Source organism: Paralichthys olivaceus, chromosome 9 (assembly GCF_024713975.1).
Source record: "Paralichthys olivaceus isolate ysfri-2021 chromosome 9, ASM2471397v2, whole genome shotgun sequence".
In the NCBI taxonomy this organism is placed as follows: Eukaryota; Metazoa; Chordata; class Actinopteri; order Pleuronectiformes; family Paralichthyidae; genus Paralichthys; species Paralichthys olivaceus.
The window spans coordinates 14,375,984-14,394,239 of record NC_091101.1 but is presented as its reverse complement, the minus strand read 5'-3'; the positions used below and the strand labels follow the sequence as shown (position 1 = coordinate 14,394,239).

Here is an 18,256-nt window from a genome sequence, read left to right as displayed (position 1 = left end):
AAGAATTTAGATGAATTATTCAAGTGTTTGAAACACTTTGACGGGTCATTTACGAGTATATGGTGAACAGATATAATCCCATCCACATTTATTAGGTACATATGATATGTAGATATACAATATTTGTGTAAAGTCAACTAAGTATAGTTTAGGAAAGGCAAGAAGGCCACATGGAGAGTAAATACTGCAACCAATCTGCTTGTGGCTGATAGGTGACAAGGTCTGGTTCATGTTTACAGCAAATCAATAATGATTAGTAGAAGAATCCTTGGACAGTGGTGAGTATGTTTTAGCCAGAGCAGCACAACTTAAGCAAAAACGGGAGCTAGAACAGGTCTTGACATATTGACCTAAAAAGTAACTGTCTGGTAAGTTTATTAATTGTAATGTGAGTAACTGACGGAGTATGAGTTCATCTAAGGAATGGTACTCAACACTATAACTCTAATGAAAATATATTACAGGGCCCATAAATACGTATTTTTGTATTTCGTCACTGAGTGATTTTTAAAGTAATTTTTTCCCCTTGAATTTTGATTAAATTGAATGGTAACAACTGCAACCAGATCAGGAGACTTATATTCCCATCAATATTTCACACTACATCAGCAGCTGGTTAACGGTTAATGATCAACCCTAGAACCTTCAGGATAAATACAGTACATTCCAAAATGTGTAACATCTATACTGCTCCAATTTGAAGATTTCTATATCCTAAAACCTTTAACTACTCTACACATGAATCACAGTTTATGTCACATGAATAGCACAAATAAAACAAGTGGAAAGACTTGTGAGGTAAATGTGCAATTGTGAAAAAGGTGTTTGGCATTTTTTTCTCCTCACTCGGTTGTTGATAAAATCTCCTATGTTGTCTTCATTCATGTACACCTGTCACTCTGAGAGGCTCATTTACACTCTAATTTTCAATTAATCTGTCCCCTTGTTTGATATGATGATTTTATTTTAATGAATGTCTGTTTATTCAGATCTCTGCAGTGGCATTTCATTAATTATAATGTGAATAATGTTATTCACAGGTAGATAGTTAGTGTACTGCTAAGCACTTCCGCAGGTCTTACTGTCAGAGGTCTGGCTGTGACACTCATTCCTGATCTTGTGTTACCGCTGTTGTTGTCTTTAATAATTGTATTTCGCTGTATCCTCATCAAATCTAGCGGTGTACTTGTACATGAGATCAGATGTATATTTTTATCAGGACTATTTTCCATTGACAGGAGAAAACATGGTAATCATACACATGTGAACACCTGCAGCATGATGATCATCTTCTGGGTATTCTTGGATCTTCTGCTTTCGTGACTCGCTCATATACTAAAGTATAATTTGATGCGGCAGGTCAAATGTGATAATGATGCATTTTATAAGTGCACCTCAAATAGAATCAGCTAAAATTATATTTTGCCTGCCTTAAAAAATAGTCTCAGGTCGACTGGGGGACTCGGTAATATCCACCGGTCAGGTTAAGATGCTTATACATTTGCAATCCAGGGGACCAGGCAGCTGGACTGCAGTCCTGGAGCACACAATGACTTCCCATTAATAGGTTGGGGAGCGTGAGGGGAGCCCACCCTAAGCGGAGATTTCCATGTGGATGTGGCCTATGGCACAGGGGTACCTGCCCCCAGCCATCTGTACTGATTTGACAAATGATTCTATATCAAAGGCCTCTGCACTGATTTGGGTGGTAATTGATTGGAAGTGAGGCCCTCAAATCCCTGATTGGTTTAGCTGGATGTAGTGGGGAGATATGCCGTGGCAAGTGAGAGGAAAGGACAGCCAGCAAGAGAGAGGGAGCGAGCGAGAGCAGTGGAGGGGATCGGGGAAATCTACGAGAGAACTCTGCCTCATTTGCACTTTGAGAGAATCCAGAATGAAATGTTGTCAGATTTGTGGTTTCCACACACGGTATAGGCACTGTACATTTTTTCTTTTACAGATGATCCCATGCAATGTCAGTGTTTGTGTTTCTTTTTCTAATGCAGCTGACAGGATATCCAATTTGTTTGTGTGTCCGTGGAGATTAGATTTCACCATTCAGAAAAACGGGGGAACTTGGTTAGAAATGGAATATTATTGATTTGTTCCACATGGAGGTGTGGTCTGATGCAGACACATTCACATGCGGCGAGTTGGCAGAATGGGAGCAGTGGTTATTGGTCCTTCATCAATTTTCCCAGAATTTTTATATGCCATTACCCCTTATTGTGGAAATTGTGTGACAAGGCTAGTCCTTGTTAGTGATTCCCACCTCAACCTTATAAAACCGTGTAGGAAGCGCACTGTGTGATGATGCACAGGGAAATTAACGAATTATATGCTGAATGCCTATTATTAAAAAAAAAAGATATTCTATCCTTATTATAACAGCAGTTTGGACATACTCTCTAATAATGTTGCATAATGGGGATGATTCCATCAAATTACCGTTAAAATTGTGAATAAAATGATACACCTCCGTATGTGGCCCTCAAACGTGCTTATATTTAAATCGCATGCGTGTTAGCCATGTTGTGACCAGCCCCTCATGTTGTCCTCCCACTCATGTACGCTTTGATGGACATTCTGTAGAAAAGCCAGGAGACTGTGGAGCCCTGCTAATGCAACTGTGACAGTGATGCTCCATATATGTAAGCCTACTGCCTTTATTACACGGCAGGCTGGCTGCGTTGCATACCTTTTGCCATTTGACACAGACATGTGGTGCTTGCTAGTGACAGATGCTGCACAGTACTGGTCCCAGAGGTCACAAATGACCTTTTGGATTGTCTTTTTTTTTCAGTCACAAAGCATTATTTGTTTGGCGATGGCCACCGATGCAACCCCAGGCACCCTGATTGAGCCGTCGGTTGTTGATGCTTGTCTTCTGAGATCACATTTACCTCAAATAAATTGTGTGTGTATGTGTGTGAGAGGGATTGTGTGTGTGTACTTGTGTGCGCTTGCATATGCAATGATGTGTGTGTGGACGCACATTTTCAGGAAGATGCCTCGCTAACCACCCTTAGTCTGCTTGTTGCCTCTAACTAAGCTTAATTGCTGCATGACTAGACTCTTGTTTGGATGCCAGAGGGATTTTCTTTTATTATACAGAATGAATCATCATTAAGATGTGCTTATTCAGTGGCCTTTCCTTGGCTTAAAAAATGCTGCTGGATCTCTTAAGTGTTTCATCTCGGCGTGTTCACATTTGTATCCAAGTTGAACTTCACAGGAAAGAAATGTGCCTCAGGAAGCAAGGTGTCTGTCTCACATTTTTATCACTCAGTTTTACGTTAGGTGACATTTCGCAGGGGAGGGTCTCATTTTGTGTGGAGTATAAAACTGTGAATTGTCATCCTGGGGTCGCACGGTTTTAGTTTACCTTTGCAATTTTAGAGCTGGCAGGAACAGGGTGCAGTGCAGGCCCCATACTGTCAGAGGTTCTTGATCCCCACCCCCATCCGTTGCCCTCTCCATCTGTCACCTAACTAGATTGCACCGTTCACATAGACACAAACATGCACTTATGCATGCATGCACACACATTCTTACTCACATACAGACTCAGTCCTATCAGCCAGAACACCAACAGCTATATACAAAAGTAAGGAGCTCAAAACCTAGTATTTACTCTGTAATTTGCTGGCGCAGAACACAGAAAATAATGTTCTCAGCAAAGATATTTCTAAAGTTTCTGTTTACCACCTGTGTTACAAATCTCTACAGTTAATTCAAAGACATATGTATGCATGTGAGCATCCCTGTTCACATTTACTCCTACCCTGTTGGGCAATAATGAGATACAGTTATTCATGCTGTAGATTCAGAAGAAAACCTTGTGAAAAGCACACAATTTTCTACCGCCTGAAGCCTGGTGTCAGAAATATGATCTTACCCTCACCTCTTACCCTAACTGCCGCACTGTAATCATGCTCTGAGGTGAGGCCACTCATCAATTATTCACCAGAATGCAAGATTTTCACCCTTTATCTTCTCGCTAACTAAAGGAGACCATTTAAGAAAAATAGAGAAGAAAATAAGGGGAAGAAAAAAGAGAGAAGAGCTGCTCGGTGGGATGAATAAGAGAGTTGGCCTTAGACAGACAATGCTCTGGATGTGAGTAATAATTGTAGTTTAACAATGTGTGGACCTCTGGGATTTTCAGTATGCGATATATGGCCTTTAGACTAGGATCACTATGGAAACCAAAGGCCCTGAACGACCTGCAGTGCCCACCCACTCGGACAGCCGTTAATCATCTTCGCTCAGATCCTGGCACTGCAGAATTTGGCCAATGTGTCAAGAAGCAATTATATATACTTAGTGCTTGGGCACCCAATCTCCTCCCTCCCTTCTCTTTCCTCACGCTCACACTCTTAATATAATCACAGAGCAGTCAGTTTAAAAGCCCTCTGTTCATTTCACTATCTGTCTGGGGGATGCACACAATGCAGATGAAGAGAAGTGTAAAAAGACAGAGGATATTCTATTCTGAGAGCCATTACAATCAGAATATTCTTTTCATATAAATCATATTCAGCCATTTACTCATTTTACCAGCCTCCTGAGCTGACTGACATACTAAATTACCCCAGCTGGCCCAATGCATTCGCCCCACATATTGGGTTGGTGCGGATCACGGAGACTAATGTTAGCTGACGAGAGGGAGATTATGTTCTGCTGCTAACAGCTAAAACGTGAATAACATGATCTGCAAACCCGCGGTGTTCCCCATTACATCAGCCCCGATCAGCTGCGTGAAAATGTAAAGAGAGCAAATCAGAGACAGAGAGAAGGAGCCTGATGGAGACGTACACTCAGAGACACACACACACATCGGATACTTTGTAGGAGGACACGCGCTCCTGTGTTTTAACTTCTACAACATCCTATCATGGGTAGAGAAAGAGACAATGAAACTGATGCAGATTAAGATGCACAGATCAGATATTTTGTAAAAAGAAGAGAAGTGTTCCTGTATTTAAACTGCTGCAACATCGTATCATGTGCCGTGTGAAAATGTAAAAGGAGCAAATCAGAGACACAGAGAATGAAACTGAGATAGATAGATATAAACTCAGGATCAGACACTGGAGCTATTGGAAGAGACGTGTTCCTGTATTTAAACTTCTACAACATCCCATCATTTACACGTCAAACAGCAATTTCTCATCCAAGGCATCTTAAATATGAAAGGTTAAGGGTCCTATGTGATGGTCATTGCATGTAGTTTTGTCGATTGTTCTAGTTTTGTCTCACTTTCTTACGATAGACATGTTGGTAAGGGGTATCTTATTCTATCACCACCCTCGTCCACAGCTTTCAATGCCACCAAAGTCATTGTGGACAACTTGCGGTGCATTAACGATGTAGAGCGTTGTTGAGCTTTTGAACAGTTGATGACAGCCTGTCAGACAGCTTCCCCCTATTGGGCTCCTCTTTACCAAGGTTCACTTTTGCAATAAGCCACTCTCCATCATACATTCACTCCGTTCATCCAGAAAAGGACACAAGCCGGGTTTTTTTGACACGTTTGGTGCTAAGTGCACTGAATTTGTGTGAATTTCACTACAAAACACATTATCACATTTGCAAGAGGCGTAAGCCAGGAGCAGGAGGTGAAAGGGGAACGTTCCATCAGTCAGTGTGAGGCGAGGAGTTGAGACCATCAGAGAAAGTAATCACTTTTACTGAGCATGATCAGGACTAATTACCATTGAATAAATCTGCCCTTCTCACCTCATATCAAATCAATATTGAATTATAGTGGAACGCAGATAAAGAAAAGAAATAGTCATTTTAGAAATAAAATTAGTTTAGAATCATTTGTAAATGTATTTTCATATTTTTTTGCACAGACTCTTTTAAAATGCATACAGAGGATGGGACGTCAGATATGTGAAAAGATAAGAGGGGTCTTGACATAATAAAGAGTTAATTTACAATGTGTAGGCACGCAAGAAAAGTCCAATGAGACTATGAAAAGCTTAAAATATCTGCAATTATTTCACATAATGTTGTTTGTCCCTTGGCTGAAAGCAAGCTGGAGCTTACCTTATGAGGACAAATGGGGGGTGGCGAGTGAAAAGACTTCTCCGGTGTCTGGCTCGGATTCTACAAGAAAAACACATTATCAGGGACATGTTTTCAGTGGAGGGCATCTCCCAGCAAATCTTCAGTGACAGAAGTTGCAGCTTATTTCCTGGTCCTTGCCATTAGCATTTTTTGCAATATATTTTAGAGGGGTTAAGCGACTCTCACTTTGCAGCGCACTAATCTGAGGACAACAGCTTTTGTGGACAGTCGTATTTTAAATCTTTATCATGACAATATCATCTTATCGCACATCATGTGTGTGGGGGGGTGGGGGCGAGGGAACTGATGTGTTTTGTTTTGTTTTCCAGTTTCCCCTTCTTTTATATCCCTCCACAAAGATATTATAAATCCTTCTTTGTCAGAAGATTTCACTGAACATATGTTCAGACTTTTGCATACATGCCTGAATGCATTTTTTGAGGTTAAATGATTATCACATTGTTAATACACCAATACATCACTTAGACACAAGAAAACACCATTAAAAAGGAGACACAAGGTAAGTCAACAAGCCAACAACAGATGGTCCCGCTGCTTGTGATTATGCAAAGATCCAAAGTATTTGCATACTCACAATTCCATCATAAAAAAACAGAACCAAGGAGCCATTTTGAGTTGACCTCAGTCAGAAGCGAAAAGAACAACGTGTGAGGCAAACCCAGCAGGGAAGTAGACAGGCTCTGAAAACTTCTTTGGGAATCTACTAAGGGTCTGCCACCTGGGAAGGGCCTGTTGATTTCCAAGCAGGTGCCTTCAGTTATGTCCTCATATCCAATTATGTGCCTGTGGTATATCTGATGCTCCCTGACACTATTAATGGCTGCCTTATGGTATCACCAGGACAGATGAGACACTCAACTCTCCAGACTCTCAACATCTATATTTCATTGGGACGCAGAAGGAGAACACCTCAATGGCCATGGCAACAGAGATGGAGGAGAGAAAAAAAAAGAAAAACACCAGGCTTTCAATGTAGCATAAACACCATGTCATGAAATATAAATGAATAAATGGGGCTTGCTGGGACGATGGAATTAGTAGATAAAATTTTCCCGACAGACTGAGTAGGCATTATAATCATGATATCTTAATTGATGTGACAAATAAACATGAATTATTTTCTTTGGGGACAGGAGCAAGAAATGCAATTTGCTACCATGTGTGTTTTGTGTGCATGTGCGCACAATAAGAAGCGTTCATGTTGATGGTATGATTTCCATAGGGAAAAACACATGGCAGGCCTTGAAACAATTCCACTAAAATTGTGACTTATTGTCTAATTGTGTGTTGTCAATTTAAACATATTAAAATATATGTATTACAGTCCAGTTAATCATAACATGAACCACAGCTTTTTTAATATGCAGACAATTCTGTCCTTGTCGCGGACAAGGTCAGAATCAGCAATGCTCGAAATGAAAAGTGTGAAAAACCTCACACCGAATATTTACAAATACAACTGAAGGCAACTCAACAATTTGCAGTCAGTCCACAATGATTTGAGGAAAAAAGGTCAAGATCTTCTCTGTAAACATCTGAAGAGGAATACGACAAATTTACAGAGAAAACATGATGTTATTCTTAAAAGGTTTATTTAGTCTGTATTCCATAATCAACAACTACTTTAATTTACAAGCACAATGTGAAAGAAGCAATATCTACAAATTAAAATATAGTGTGTTGCTAAAAATGTGCTTGGATTCAGTCCTTTAGTTTAAATGAATAAAGGAGCCTGTTCACGCTTGATACCAACCATAGATAATCTTAATCCCTTTCCCTCTCTTGGACACACACACACACACACACACACACACACACAAACAAACACATAGCAACATCTCCCCTGGCTACAATTACGGCTGCTTCATTTTTCTGCTCTTGCTTTTTTGTTGTTTTATTAAGTTTTTTATAAAATACAATCTCATTTTATTCTTTGAGCAGAACAAAACAGTGCATTTCATTTAAGTTGCATCCCTTTGTCACACAGCTCCAGTGTAACTCACACATGTAAAAGGTAATTATTAATCATTAATTTTTCATCAGCACAGAAACAACGCGGCTTTGTGGGCAATAACTCACGCTCCTTACTTTTACAGGATGGTGATGGTGTTAGCAGGAGAGAAATGATGAAGAGAAAACACATGTAATGGAAAAACAACTGTCATTTTTCAACTCACCTTTTGGTCTGGTACATTTTGCATCTGATAGGGAAACACTATTGACAAGGCTTGCAACAAAGGCTCTTGGATTACACCACATATTGATGTTTTTGTCGTTTGGGGAGGTTATTGTAATTTGATGAGGCCCAGAGAGCACCGTGATAAGATATATAACAAAATGTATTTTCTGATCACTGAAACATGATGTTTCTTTGTCTGATTTCTTGGAGACATGCTGATTTAGCATGGATCACGTCTGCTGTGCCTTTTGGTTTGTATTTCTTCAGAGTAATCCTTACCCTCACCTGAGAACCATTATGACCTACAAATTGCCCAAGTCCTAATTATAAGACTTAATTAATTTTTAGGTGAGGCAGCTCAAGAACCTTTGTGTAACTTGCAATCTGTTTCTAGGTACCAGATGTAAATGTAGTTTTTTCTGTATTCATTTTCATGTGGTAAGTGTTTTTAACATCATGTATCATGTATCAGATAATCATGTAATAATTCATACTGCTGTAATAGCAGAGTTTCCCTGTGGGAATCAATAAAGTCGGAATATATGTAGATGTGGGGCTATTATTTCAGAAGTTATTTTTGAAAAAACACTTTGGCGTATGTAGTGACTGCAAAGGTAGAAGTAAAAAAGTGAAGTACTGAACAAATAATAATGCCCCGGAGTGGAAAAATCCAGTTCAACAGCTACAGTCAGCGATTGACATTGTAAAAAGTAAAGCAAACGCACCCATCAGAAAGTGATGATTTCATTGGTCAGTGTCCTACCTATTATTCTACTGGCTGTGGAATTTCAACCGGATAATTTCACGAATCTGAGAGCAGGAGTTTTGCAAACCCAGTGCGAGGAGAGGGACTCCAACTGAAGTACAGGGCATTTGTGAAACAACAGTGTATGTGAGGGCAGACAAACAATTTTGAGCAGGAGCAGAGAACATTTACGCTTGCAGGGGCGATTTGAGAGAGAGGTCAGGGATCTGAGGGAAAGTACTGCGAAATCTGAACGGGAAATGAAGAAATAATGCTCTCAAAATGAAAGGCTGTGCTCTTGAATAAAGATAGGAAAGAAACTCCATAGATGTACTATATAGCAGTCTGGTCACATTCAGCACGCCAACTTCCCCAACAAGCCCAATGAACAGAACAAGAGAACTATTCAGTGCTGAGTGGACAGGGACTTGTGGCACATTTGTGTCTCTAGCCCCCATCAGCTCAGCCTCCACTCCCTGCACACATAAGGAGGCTTTATGCTGTCTCCTTCTCCGGATCCCTCGAAACTGCCACGCTACTCCGAGTAAACTGCATTTCCAGCAGCTAGTTACTGCTTTTTTAGCCCTGTTTGCCACCCTGACATTGTTGCCCCCACCCCCACCCTCAATAAAATATAGTTCTCTCACTAGGATTAAAGAAGCAATGTAGTTCAAGGATTATCAAATGCCTTTGATCATGTGACTGCCATGTTTTTGATCCGCGGCACATAGCACCAAATATATTCTCTTTTTCTTTCCCTTCTGTCTCTATCCCTCTCTACGGATTTCCCCTGACTTGATGGTTCGGTGCAGTGTGAGAAGAGCTCTTGACAGGCAGCAAAAAAAGAGGATGTAACAAGCGTAAAACACATATATTTGTAATATTGTGATGAAGGAGACCCTGCTCACTGCTCATCAGAGGTAATATACACAAGCAAGTGCTCTGAAATATAAAACTGTCTAATGTTTAAGTTTGATGAACACGTTTGAGACATGTAAGAATAAGATGAGCATTCATCTTAGTCCAGAATTGCTTTTATCAACTCTTTTCCCTTAAAAGCACATTTCATGTTCAGTTCGTTTTAAGGTAATGACACAGATGTTTTGAGTATAAAGAAAGGAACCATAGATTATTTGCCATTGAAACAGGAAGTAGGGTTTTAGATCCCTCGACCCCCCTTTGTTCCCCCAACTGCACTCCACTTCTGCTCATTAGCAATTCCTAAGCCTTGGGCTATTTTGCAGTGTTTCAATTTCTGCATCATTGTTATTTAGTGGCTGACTTGGACATGCAATCAAAGGGACACGCAATATGTGCCACACTTGTATTGCAAAGCAATGCCTTTTCCATATTGCCCAGTCTGAAACCCTGTAATTGTGAGCCAGGGGATCCGTGGCTCAAATTTAGTCAACATACCTCAAAAAAATTTCTTTATCTTCATTGTGCGATCACCCCCTATTAATGTCATTGCCAAGACAAAAACTGGACATATCAAAACAATTATTTTGATGTGGCTTCAAGCAACATAACATTTCAATGTGAATGGCACTCAAACCTTGCATCATTATGAGGCGTGGTTTTGGGCAAAGGAAGCCCATCAAAAAATGATTGAATATCATTTTAATGGATGAAAACTGACTAGGCTTTCATGCTGTCTACCTGCCATGTTATTAGATAGAGTGTGTCAGTCAAGCTGAGGAACACAGAAACAACATACAGAGAGGCTGACACGACGTAAGCATGCTGCCTTCCATCTTTCTCCCTGTTTGGCATGTTTATCTAGTCTTCCATGAGAGCTTAGTGCAGCACTGTGCATATGCATACAGAGTGATGAGGGTTCAGAAACTAGCGCCTGGAGGAAGCTGCACATATAGCACGAGCTCTTTGAAATTGTGCCAGGGTGGGCCTCATTTGCAAAGCAATTTGACAACAAAAGTAAAATACTCTACAACTTCAAACCAAATTCTAGAGATGCCGACTGGTACCGCTCTGCAGTGTGCTAAGAGAGGAAATTCAAGAGGTTACATCCGGTGTCTTGTGTGTGTGTGTGTGTGTGTGTGTGCTCCTGACATGGCTTATTTGCAAACCTTGCATTGCACCAGCGCAATGTCATGATTGCCTTGGCAAGGAAAGAGGGCCTAATTTACATGAGAGGGAGTCCTGGAGGCACACAGGAGCTTGCCTTTGACCAAGGTGCCAACAAGCCTGCAGAAAAACATTGTAATTACAACTTACAAAGCTGCTCTGTTTCGAACAAATGGTCTTAATACAAAGGGGACCACATACTAGTAAACCAGTCAGTTCCTGAATGAGCATGACAGAAATATGCGTGGTTAATGTTAATATGTTATTTAATTGTTTGCTTTTACAATTCTCTACCCACTCAAATCAAGTTCACACTATAGAGGCCATTCTGGATTTTATATCATGATTTATTTTTTACGCTTGAATATATTTCATGCAAAATGTCCCAAGGAAATGCAGGCTACAACATTGTAGGCATATATATATATATATATATATATATATATGTGTGTGTTTTTTCCCCAACTGTGACTTAAATGGTACTATGGACTGTTTTGACAAGTACAATATTACTGTGGATTAACTGGAATATGACACCATGTGGTCTTATTATAATCTAAAATGCATAGAGGAAAGCTTAATATTGTTTTTACTGCATATACAACTGCCATGACTTTGCATTGAGAGGTTTTGTTTTCAGAAAACCGATACCTACAGAGACGGGAGACAGGAACATTTCACTGGCTGATGCGGTTTCAAATTGAGCAATAGAGCTGCTGTGTACCACAATTCATGGATGGCATATTTAGTAGTTAGACAAAGGTTTATGTATCAGTGATGCCCATCGTGCCTTCTAAAAAAACAAGTCACACAGGATTCCTATTTTCTTTGAGTTTCAGGCTTTTCTATTTCCTTGACCTTCAGGTGAGAGAGGGTGTGACTTGATTTATTTTTTTATATTTGACCTCTGACAAAAACCATGTGTGCAACTCACACTGGATGTACCTCAATACTAAACAAAGAAAGCATTTATTATCAGATTTACTTTCCAGTGCTGCTGAATTTTTTAATACATTTTAAATCAATAATAGCCTGCCATTATAAAAACAACACGATTTTATCCTGATTATTTTTTTAATTGTCTAAAATGAGTAATGTTAATATCCTGATTTATGATATCTCTCTGGATTAACTTGAATATAATAACATGTGTGTTTATGAAATATGTGAATATTCAAACAAGGCCCATGTCTTAAACATGAGCTAGTAGGCAAACATAATAAATTCATTGTCGCTCACATTGTCAGGAGAGGAGGGACAGTTTGATACAAATTGAGGCCATGAGATGAGAGCCTATGTGCTGAAAAGCTCTCTAATCCAGTAATATTTTGGGTGACTTTCTAAGATAAATACTTTGGCATTGTCTTGATGAGAGCGCCTTGCCTCATTTAAGTGTCTTTGGGATCCGGATCAATCCACATGGCGGGAGTCAGACTTGTACACTTGACCATATAATGTGGTGCGCTTGTCACAACCCGGAATGCATTTCTCTCTTCAAAGTATATTTCTTGGCCTGCTTTCGTCGCTCACTCCCTCTAACCAATTTGTCATTCTAAGCCTAGCTGTGCTGCTGCCAGCGCCTGGATGATAGCAGTGGGCCTCTCTGATCCAGGCAGTGGCTAGGGAGCAGGCCAAGTGTTACGCGAGCCTCCCTGGGACACCAAGCAGGCGCTTCTGCCGGCTGACGCACGCCTCCACGGCCGAGAGGAACCGGCTTTGCAGATGCTTTCAATTCGACACAGAATGGAGCTCATCTACTTTGTTAGGACATTTTCTTTTGTATTTGCGCACTGCATTTGTGCCTGTTTGTATATTTTGTGTGTGGGCATGCACATGTGTGTGTTACGAAGTTTTCAGATTTGCGTGTGTATTCATATGTATTTGAGCATGGCTGGATATATGTGCATGTACAAGAGAAGCTGTTTTTTATTAAAATTTTTAATTATCCTCAAAAGAGGCTAAGAATCTTTCTTTTTTTCTATTTTTTGACAACTTATCTATTGTTGTCCTTTAGAAGTCAGTGCAGTCAACATTAAAGCCCAATTTTAATGCCTTGATGCCACGTAGCTGTTCAGTTAATCAGCCACCAATTTTCTACTGCAGTTCTCTCAGTTGAGCAGTCTATTCAAAATTACATTGGGGGCATATTGTTACCAACTGCTTAATATGAAAATATCATAAAATGAAGTCTAAATGTACTGTGCATGTTCTGTGCATTAGCAAATTCAAAATGCTGCCTTTTTGAAGGAGTCAAATAAATGACACAGCAGCTTTGATTCAGGAGATACAGAGACGACATGGTTTGGAAGTAAATCTGCTCAATGTATAATCATTTATATGTTTGTCAAATTATAGAGGAGCTGCTTTGATGAACGGTCCACTCTCCTCTCAGCAGAGGTGCTCAACGTCGACCTTTCAGACCACCTCTGTTTTCATGTTGCAGCCCCTTGCTATCATGTTTAGAATTAAAATATGCAGGGGCTAATGCATTTTCAGAAAGGACTAGATTTATTTATCTTGATGTACTGTCACCCACCATGCTGTACCCAACAATCATCTCTCTGAAAATAGACTCCTTCATTTGTCTGACTTGAAGTAGCTGGTTGAATGCATAGCCTGAGCTTTCTCGTTAGACACTGATAACCATCTAACAGAGCAGCACCAGCCTTTTTATCTGTCAGAGCCTGATTCAGTATTTGATTGGGAATGAATTTGGATGGCTCCAATCAGTTTCCCTTGTATGAGCACAGCTAACATGTGTGTGACTGCTCCTTGAGCACTGATGGCAGGGACATGGGCGATTAAGGCCAGAGCCCAATCAAACCAGCTGTGTGCCATTCCCCCCATGGCACTGGTTGTGCCAGGCATGTGTTCCACACAAGTAGCAGGCATATAGAGGCCGCGACCAAACCCCAGTCTGGGGAGTTACGGCCACACATGAACTAGGACGTGTAGGTAGGCAGATTGGGGTTTTAGCTGTACAAATATTTTTCAAAGACAGAGCTGCTATGCAAGCACAAATAATCTCATTGGTTTCTTGCCGGGAGCAAGTGGTGGTGGTGATGGTCGCTTGCCAAGAGCTTCAGCCATCGTTGTGTTTACAAGACAAGAGGTTATAATACACCCTCTGAGCAGCGTGACTTAGCAGTGGTGTTGCTTTGCACTGCTGGAGTCAGCTCTTGGCAAGGATAGAGTGAAGTTTGATACTGAACTCACGATGTTCTTACTTGATTGGTGCGTGAACAACTTTTAATGCTAATATTGCCTGTGTGGTAATAGCAAAAAGTTATGCACAACGTGTTATGCACGTTTTCATCCAGGATGAAAGTAGCAAGCAGGCAACCACATATGCCACACTAAAACATTTGCCAGTTTGATTGTTTAAGTATTACTGTTACAGTGTCTTTTTTTTTTTTAAACTACTATGTGCCAAAGTCAGAAATTGGCTAATTTAATGAAGTGTGTTTTTGAACTAAAACTATTGAGTGGGTTAAATTATGTAATTTTTGGGCTCAGATTAAATACAGCTAAAAGTTTATAGCAGCACAAGATGTTTTTCCCAAACCACTAATCCACCGATAGGCCAATGTGGGATTTGCATATCAGCTGAGGTCTTTATACTCCAACTAATTTATACTTATATTCCATATTTTAACAGATATAACCCTGTGAGAAAATGATGGCTTAGGTCAAACCGTGAATATCATAGACCATCTTTTATCGTCTGTTGAAAAAACTGCTAGTTACTGCAACAGTTCATCTGAGAACTCTTGAGATGGCTATCATGTAAACGACACTTTACAATATTGCTGGTAATGGTATTAGAACATGTTTGTGTGTGTGTGAGTGTGTGTGCATGCGCCTGTAAACCTATATGTATGTGCAATCTAGCCTGTATATGTAAGTGCTCAGTACAAGCATAGTATTCTCTTTTGCCCTATGGCTTTTCATCGACGTATATGAATTATGCAAACATTCAGTGTTTCAAATTTAGAAAAGATTCGTTTTGTATAGATGGTCTTGTTATGCATGACAGACCAGACCAGACTCAGCAGACCTCACTCAGAACTGTGGTCTGGCTTTAGCCTTCGACGCAAAGTATTTTCTCAGAACGACACGCCAAACCATCAGCAGGCTATCAAACAGAGGCACGTACAAGGTTTTTCTAAACACATATTAGAGCTATCGATAGCAGAGGCAGAAGTTATGACCATTGGACGTTGAGGATATTTGTGTCTCTCACTCCGCATTACCAGCATCTTTGGAAAACAGCTTTATAGATTTGAACAGAGGCGAAGGAAGGCTTTACTAGCACCAACACACAGAAACACATTAAGGGATCAGAACCCCAAAGGTCAATTGTGGCTGAGGGCAGTGCTTTGTTGTGTTGTCCTCTCAGCTCATGATGCACTGAAGCCAAGTGACACATGTGAAAACAAGTAATAACACCACTTTAACATCAGAAACCAAACATCACTCTACTTCCTCATATCAAAGCCTAATGCTCGCTATTCTGTTCCCTTATAACAACATGTTTATAACCGAAGGATGATAGGGATACAATTATAAAGGATGATAGCAGAAACATAATGTCAGAAGTTTGCATCTTCCTGAATTCATTTATCTGTCATATGTGACAGATGAACTGAGTTGTGACATGAGCATATAGAACACTGAATTTTAAAAATTCTATTTTCTACGGTAAACCTGAAACTGTGCTGAACTCTGCTGCCAGACATCATCCTAACACTCAGGTTTCTCAATTCTGTGACATGCTGTCATTAGAACAGCACATTGCTCTTGTTCAGAGGATGTAGACCTTTACTTTTCAGGATTTCATTTCAGTTTTTCTTTTTTTCCCCCTCAGGAGCTGAACAATACACTTTGTGACACTGTGTTGTGATTTACTATTTTGCAGGGCAACACTCACTGGTTGAGACAAATCCTTAATCCCTCACAAGATAATAATAATAATAATAATGTAATCCTTATTCCCAGATGGAACCATTTTCTGAAAAGACAGTTTCAGGCCCCGCAGAGGTTCTATTCAAGAAGAGGAGCAATGGGGAAGTTATTTAAAATACACAACAATTAAAATAAGACACACTGGCCAATCCTAACCACCATGGTAATCCTCTCTGACACAGATGTCGCTATTGTAGTGCAAAAAGTTTCCCATTTTACTGTATCAGTACATTATGTTGCGCTCTTACTGTAACCCCCGGGTATTTATTCAGAAAAATGAAAATGTATTCTTTTCAGATACCAATAGGTGAAACCAGTGACGCGACTACATGTCATTGAAGAACTCAGCTTCAAAGAACCCAGTTTACAACGTTTTGGAGAAAAAAGAAAAATGGCTACAACAGCTGCTGCAGTGCCGGTGCAGAATAAATGCAGTACAGATGAAAGATGATGAGAGTCTTTTTACGCATTGAATTTCACAAGAGTTTGAGAACGCTCGCATTTGCAGGGAGAGACGCATCAACATATGCAAAAATACGCAGGCAAACACACATGCTGCCTCATGTTTTTTCCTTTTCAATGCTAAAGACAACCTCTTTGAGAAACAGATGGAATCATCCCTAACCATGAGAATTGTTCTGTTAATGACGGTGAATAATCCTAATGAATGCATCAGCATGTCTGTGATTTCCATTTGTATAGGGTCTCATGGAAAATGTTAATTATTATTCTAATCTTTGGAACAGTGATGAATAAAGATGAGGAAAAGGCTTGTGTTTGAGGCATGTCCAGCTTATGTATGCTCTCTTTCTGATTCCTATTCTGTATTTCTGTTTCTTTTTGTCTTTCATTCTCTCTATTGCTCCGACCCTTTTTTTCCCCTGTTGAAAGGCAGTCTTTCTAAATCCAATACAGTTTCTCTCAGCATGAGGCAGCTTCAAAGCTCTGCTCTGTGGTCAGGCCCGTCGATCCTCTCACCCACCTCCTGGTTGTTTAAGAGAGCAAAAGCACAGTTGTGCAGTTTCTTAAACACACAGATCCACCCCAGCACCAACAGAGGGACCGCTGTTTGGCAAAAGAGCCTCTCTCTCTCCCTCTCCTCACCTTGGACTCTGACACCCCCTCCTCCCTCTCTCATTACCCACTCTCCTGCACAGACCTTGTTATACCCAGATTCTCTCTCTCACTCTCTCTCTCTCTCTCTCTCTCTCTGCAGCTCCCTCATTTATCTTTTTGTTCTCTCTCCCAACCTCACTCCATCTGTCAGTTACCTCACACTCTCAACCCTCCACCGTAATTTACCTTTTCCCATCTCCGGCTACTTCATCTGCCCCTCGCTCTTCACCCACCACTCCATCCCGTTGTCCCGTGCCTCCCCTCTATCTTTGCTGCAACTCAATCCCGATCACCGCCTCTGCCTCTCGCTTCGCTCTCGATGTAAAGTGATTGATGCCAAGCTCGGGCTCTGGGCCATCCCTCTCTGCCACACACCCTTGCGGGAACATCACATTGAACCCGGAGGTAGGATGCCAATTACCTCAGAAAGGGGAGTTCAAGTGGAGGGAGGCTGTAGAGGGTTTGGCCAATAAGCCGTGCCCACCCATGTCTGAGGGGGAGCAGGCTTGGGGGACCCCATGGTGGGGAGCACAAGTTGGTACACTGGAATGCTCATTACGTCTCTGTGGGGACTGTCCTGCAGGGCATCCACTGTGCGGCTGTGGAGCTCATTACGCCAGGCAGCCGCCGAGCTCGAGGCACCCAGAGGCAGCAGGGCTCGTTGCGGAGATAAGAAAGGGGAGGGCTGCTCAGATTACCCTTAATCAGAGACACCTGTAGACAGCCAGCCCCTCCCTCCTCATTGCCTTCCGTTAAGCCCCCACCCTCCCCGACGCACACGCTCGGGCTTTCTTGCTGCTATAATTATTGCAATTGCTTCACTTGACTTTCATTCCTGAGCACGGAGTTGCACAGCTTGCCTCCTAATGAGAAACCCCAGCTATGATCCGGAGGTGTTATTTATTTATTTAATTATTTATTCAACACAGCATGTCTAATGTTAATTATTTAAAGTAGTGTGATTTTAGCATGATGTGCTCAGCAACCCTCTCCCCACTGCGTTATTTTTTTTGTTTCAGAATTCGGCTCACGTCGCTCCCCTCGTAGTAGTGGATGGAGCGTTAATT

General features: G+C 40.9%; 1 protein-coding gene across 3 annotated transcripts in view; it reads right to left on the bottom strand.

The window, feature by feature from the left end:
• The window catches only part of pcdh11 (protocadherin 11), a 122,745-nt gene that overhangs the window by 65,583 nt on the left and 38,906 nt on the right, over positions 1–18,256 (bottom strand). For 2 of the 3 annotated variants that reach the window (XM_069531747.1, XM_069531746.1), the window contains exon 4: positions 6,058–6,117. The exons of the other annotated variant lie outside the window; for it this stretch is intronic. In XM_069531747.1, coding sequence (XP_069387848.1) covers positions 6,058–6,117 — 60 coding nt within the window. The remainder of the gene's footprint in view (positions 1–6,057; positions 6,118–18,256) is intronic. 3 annotated transcript variants of the gene reach the window in all.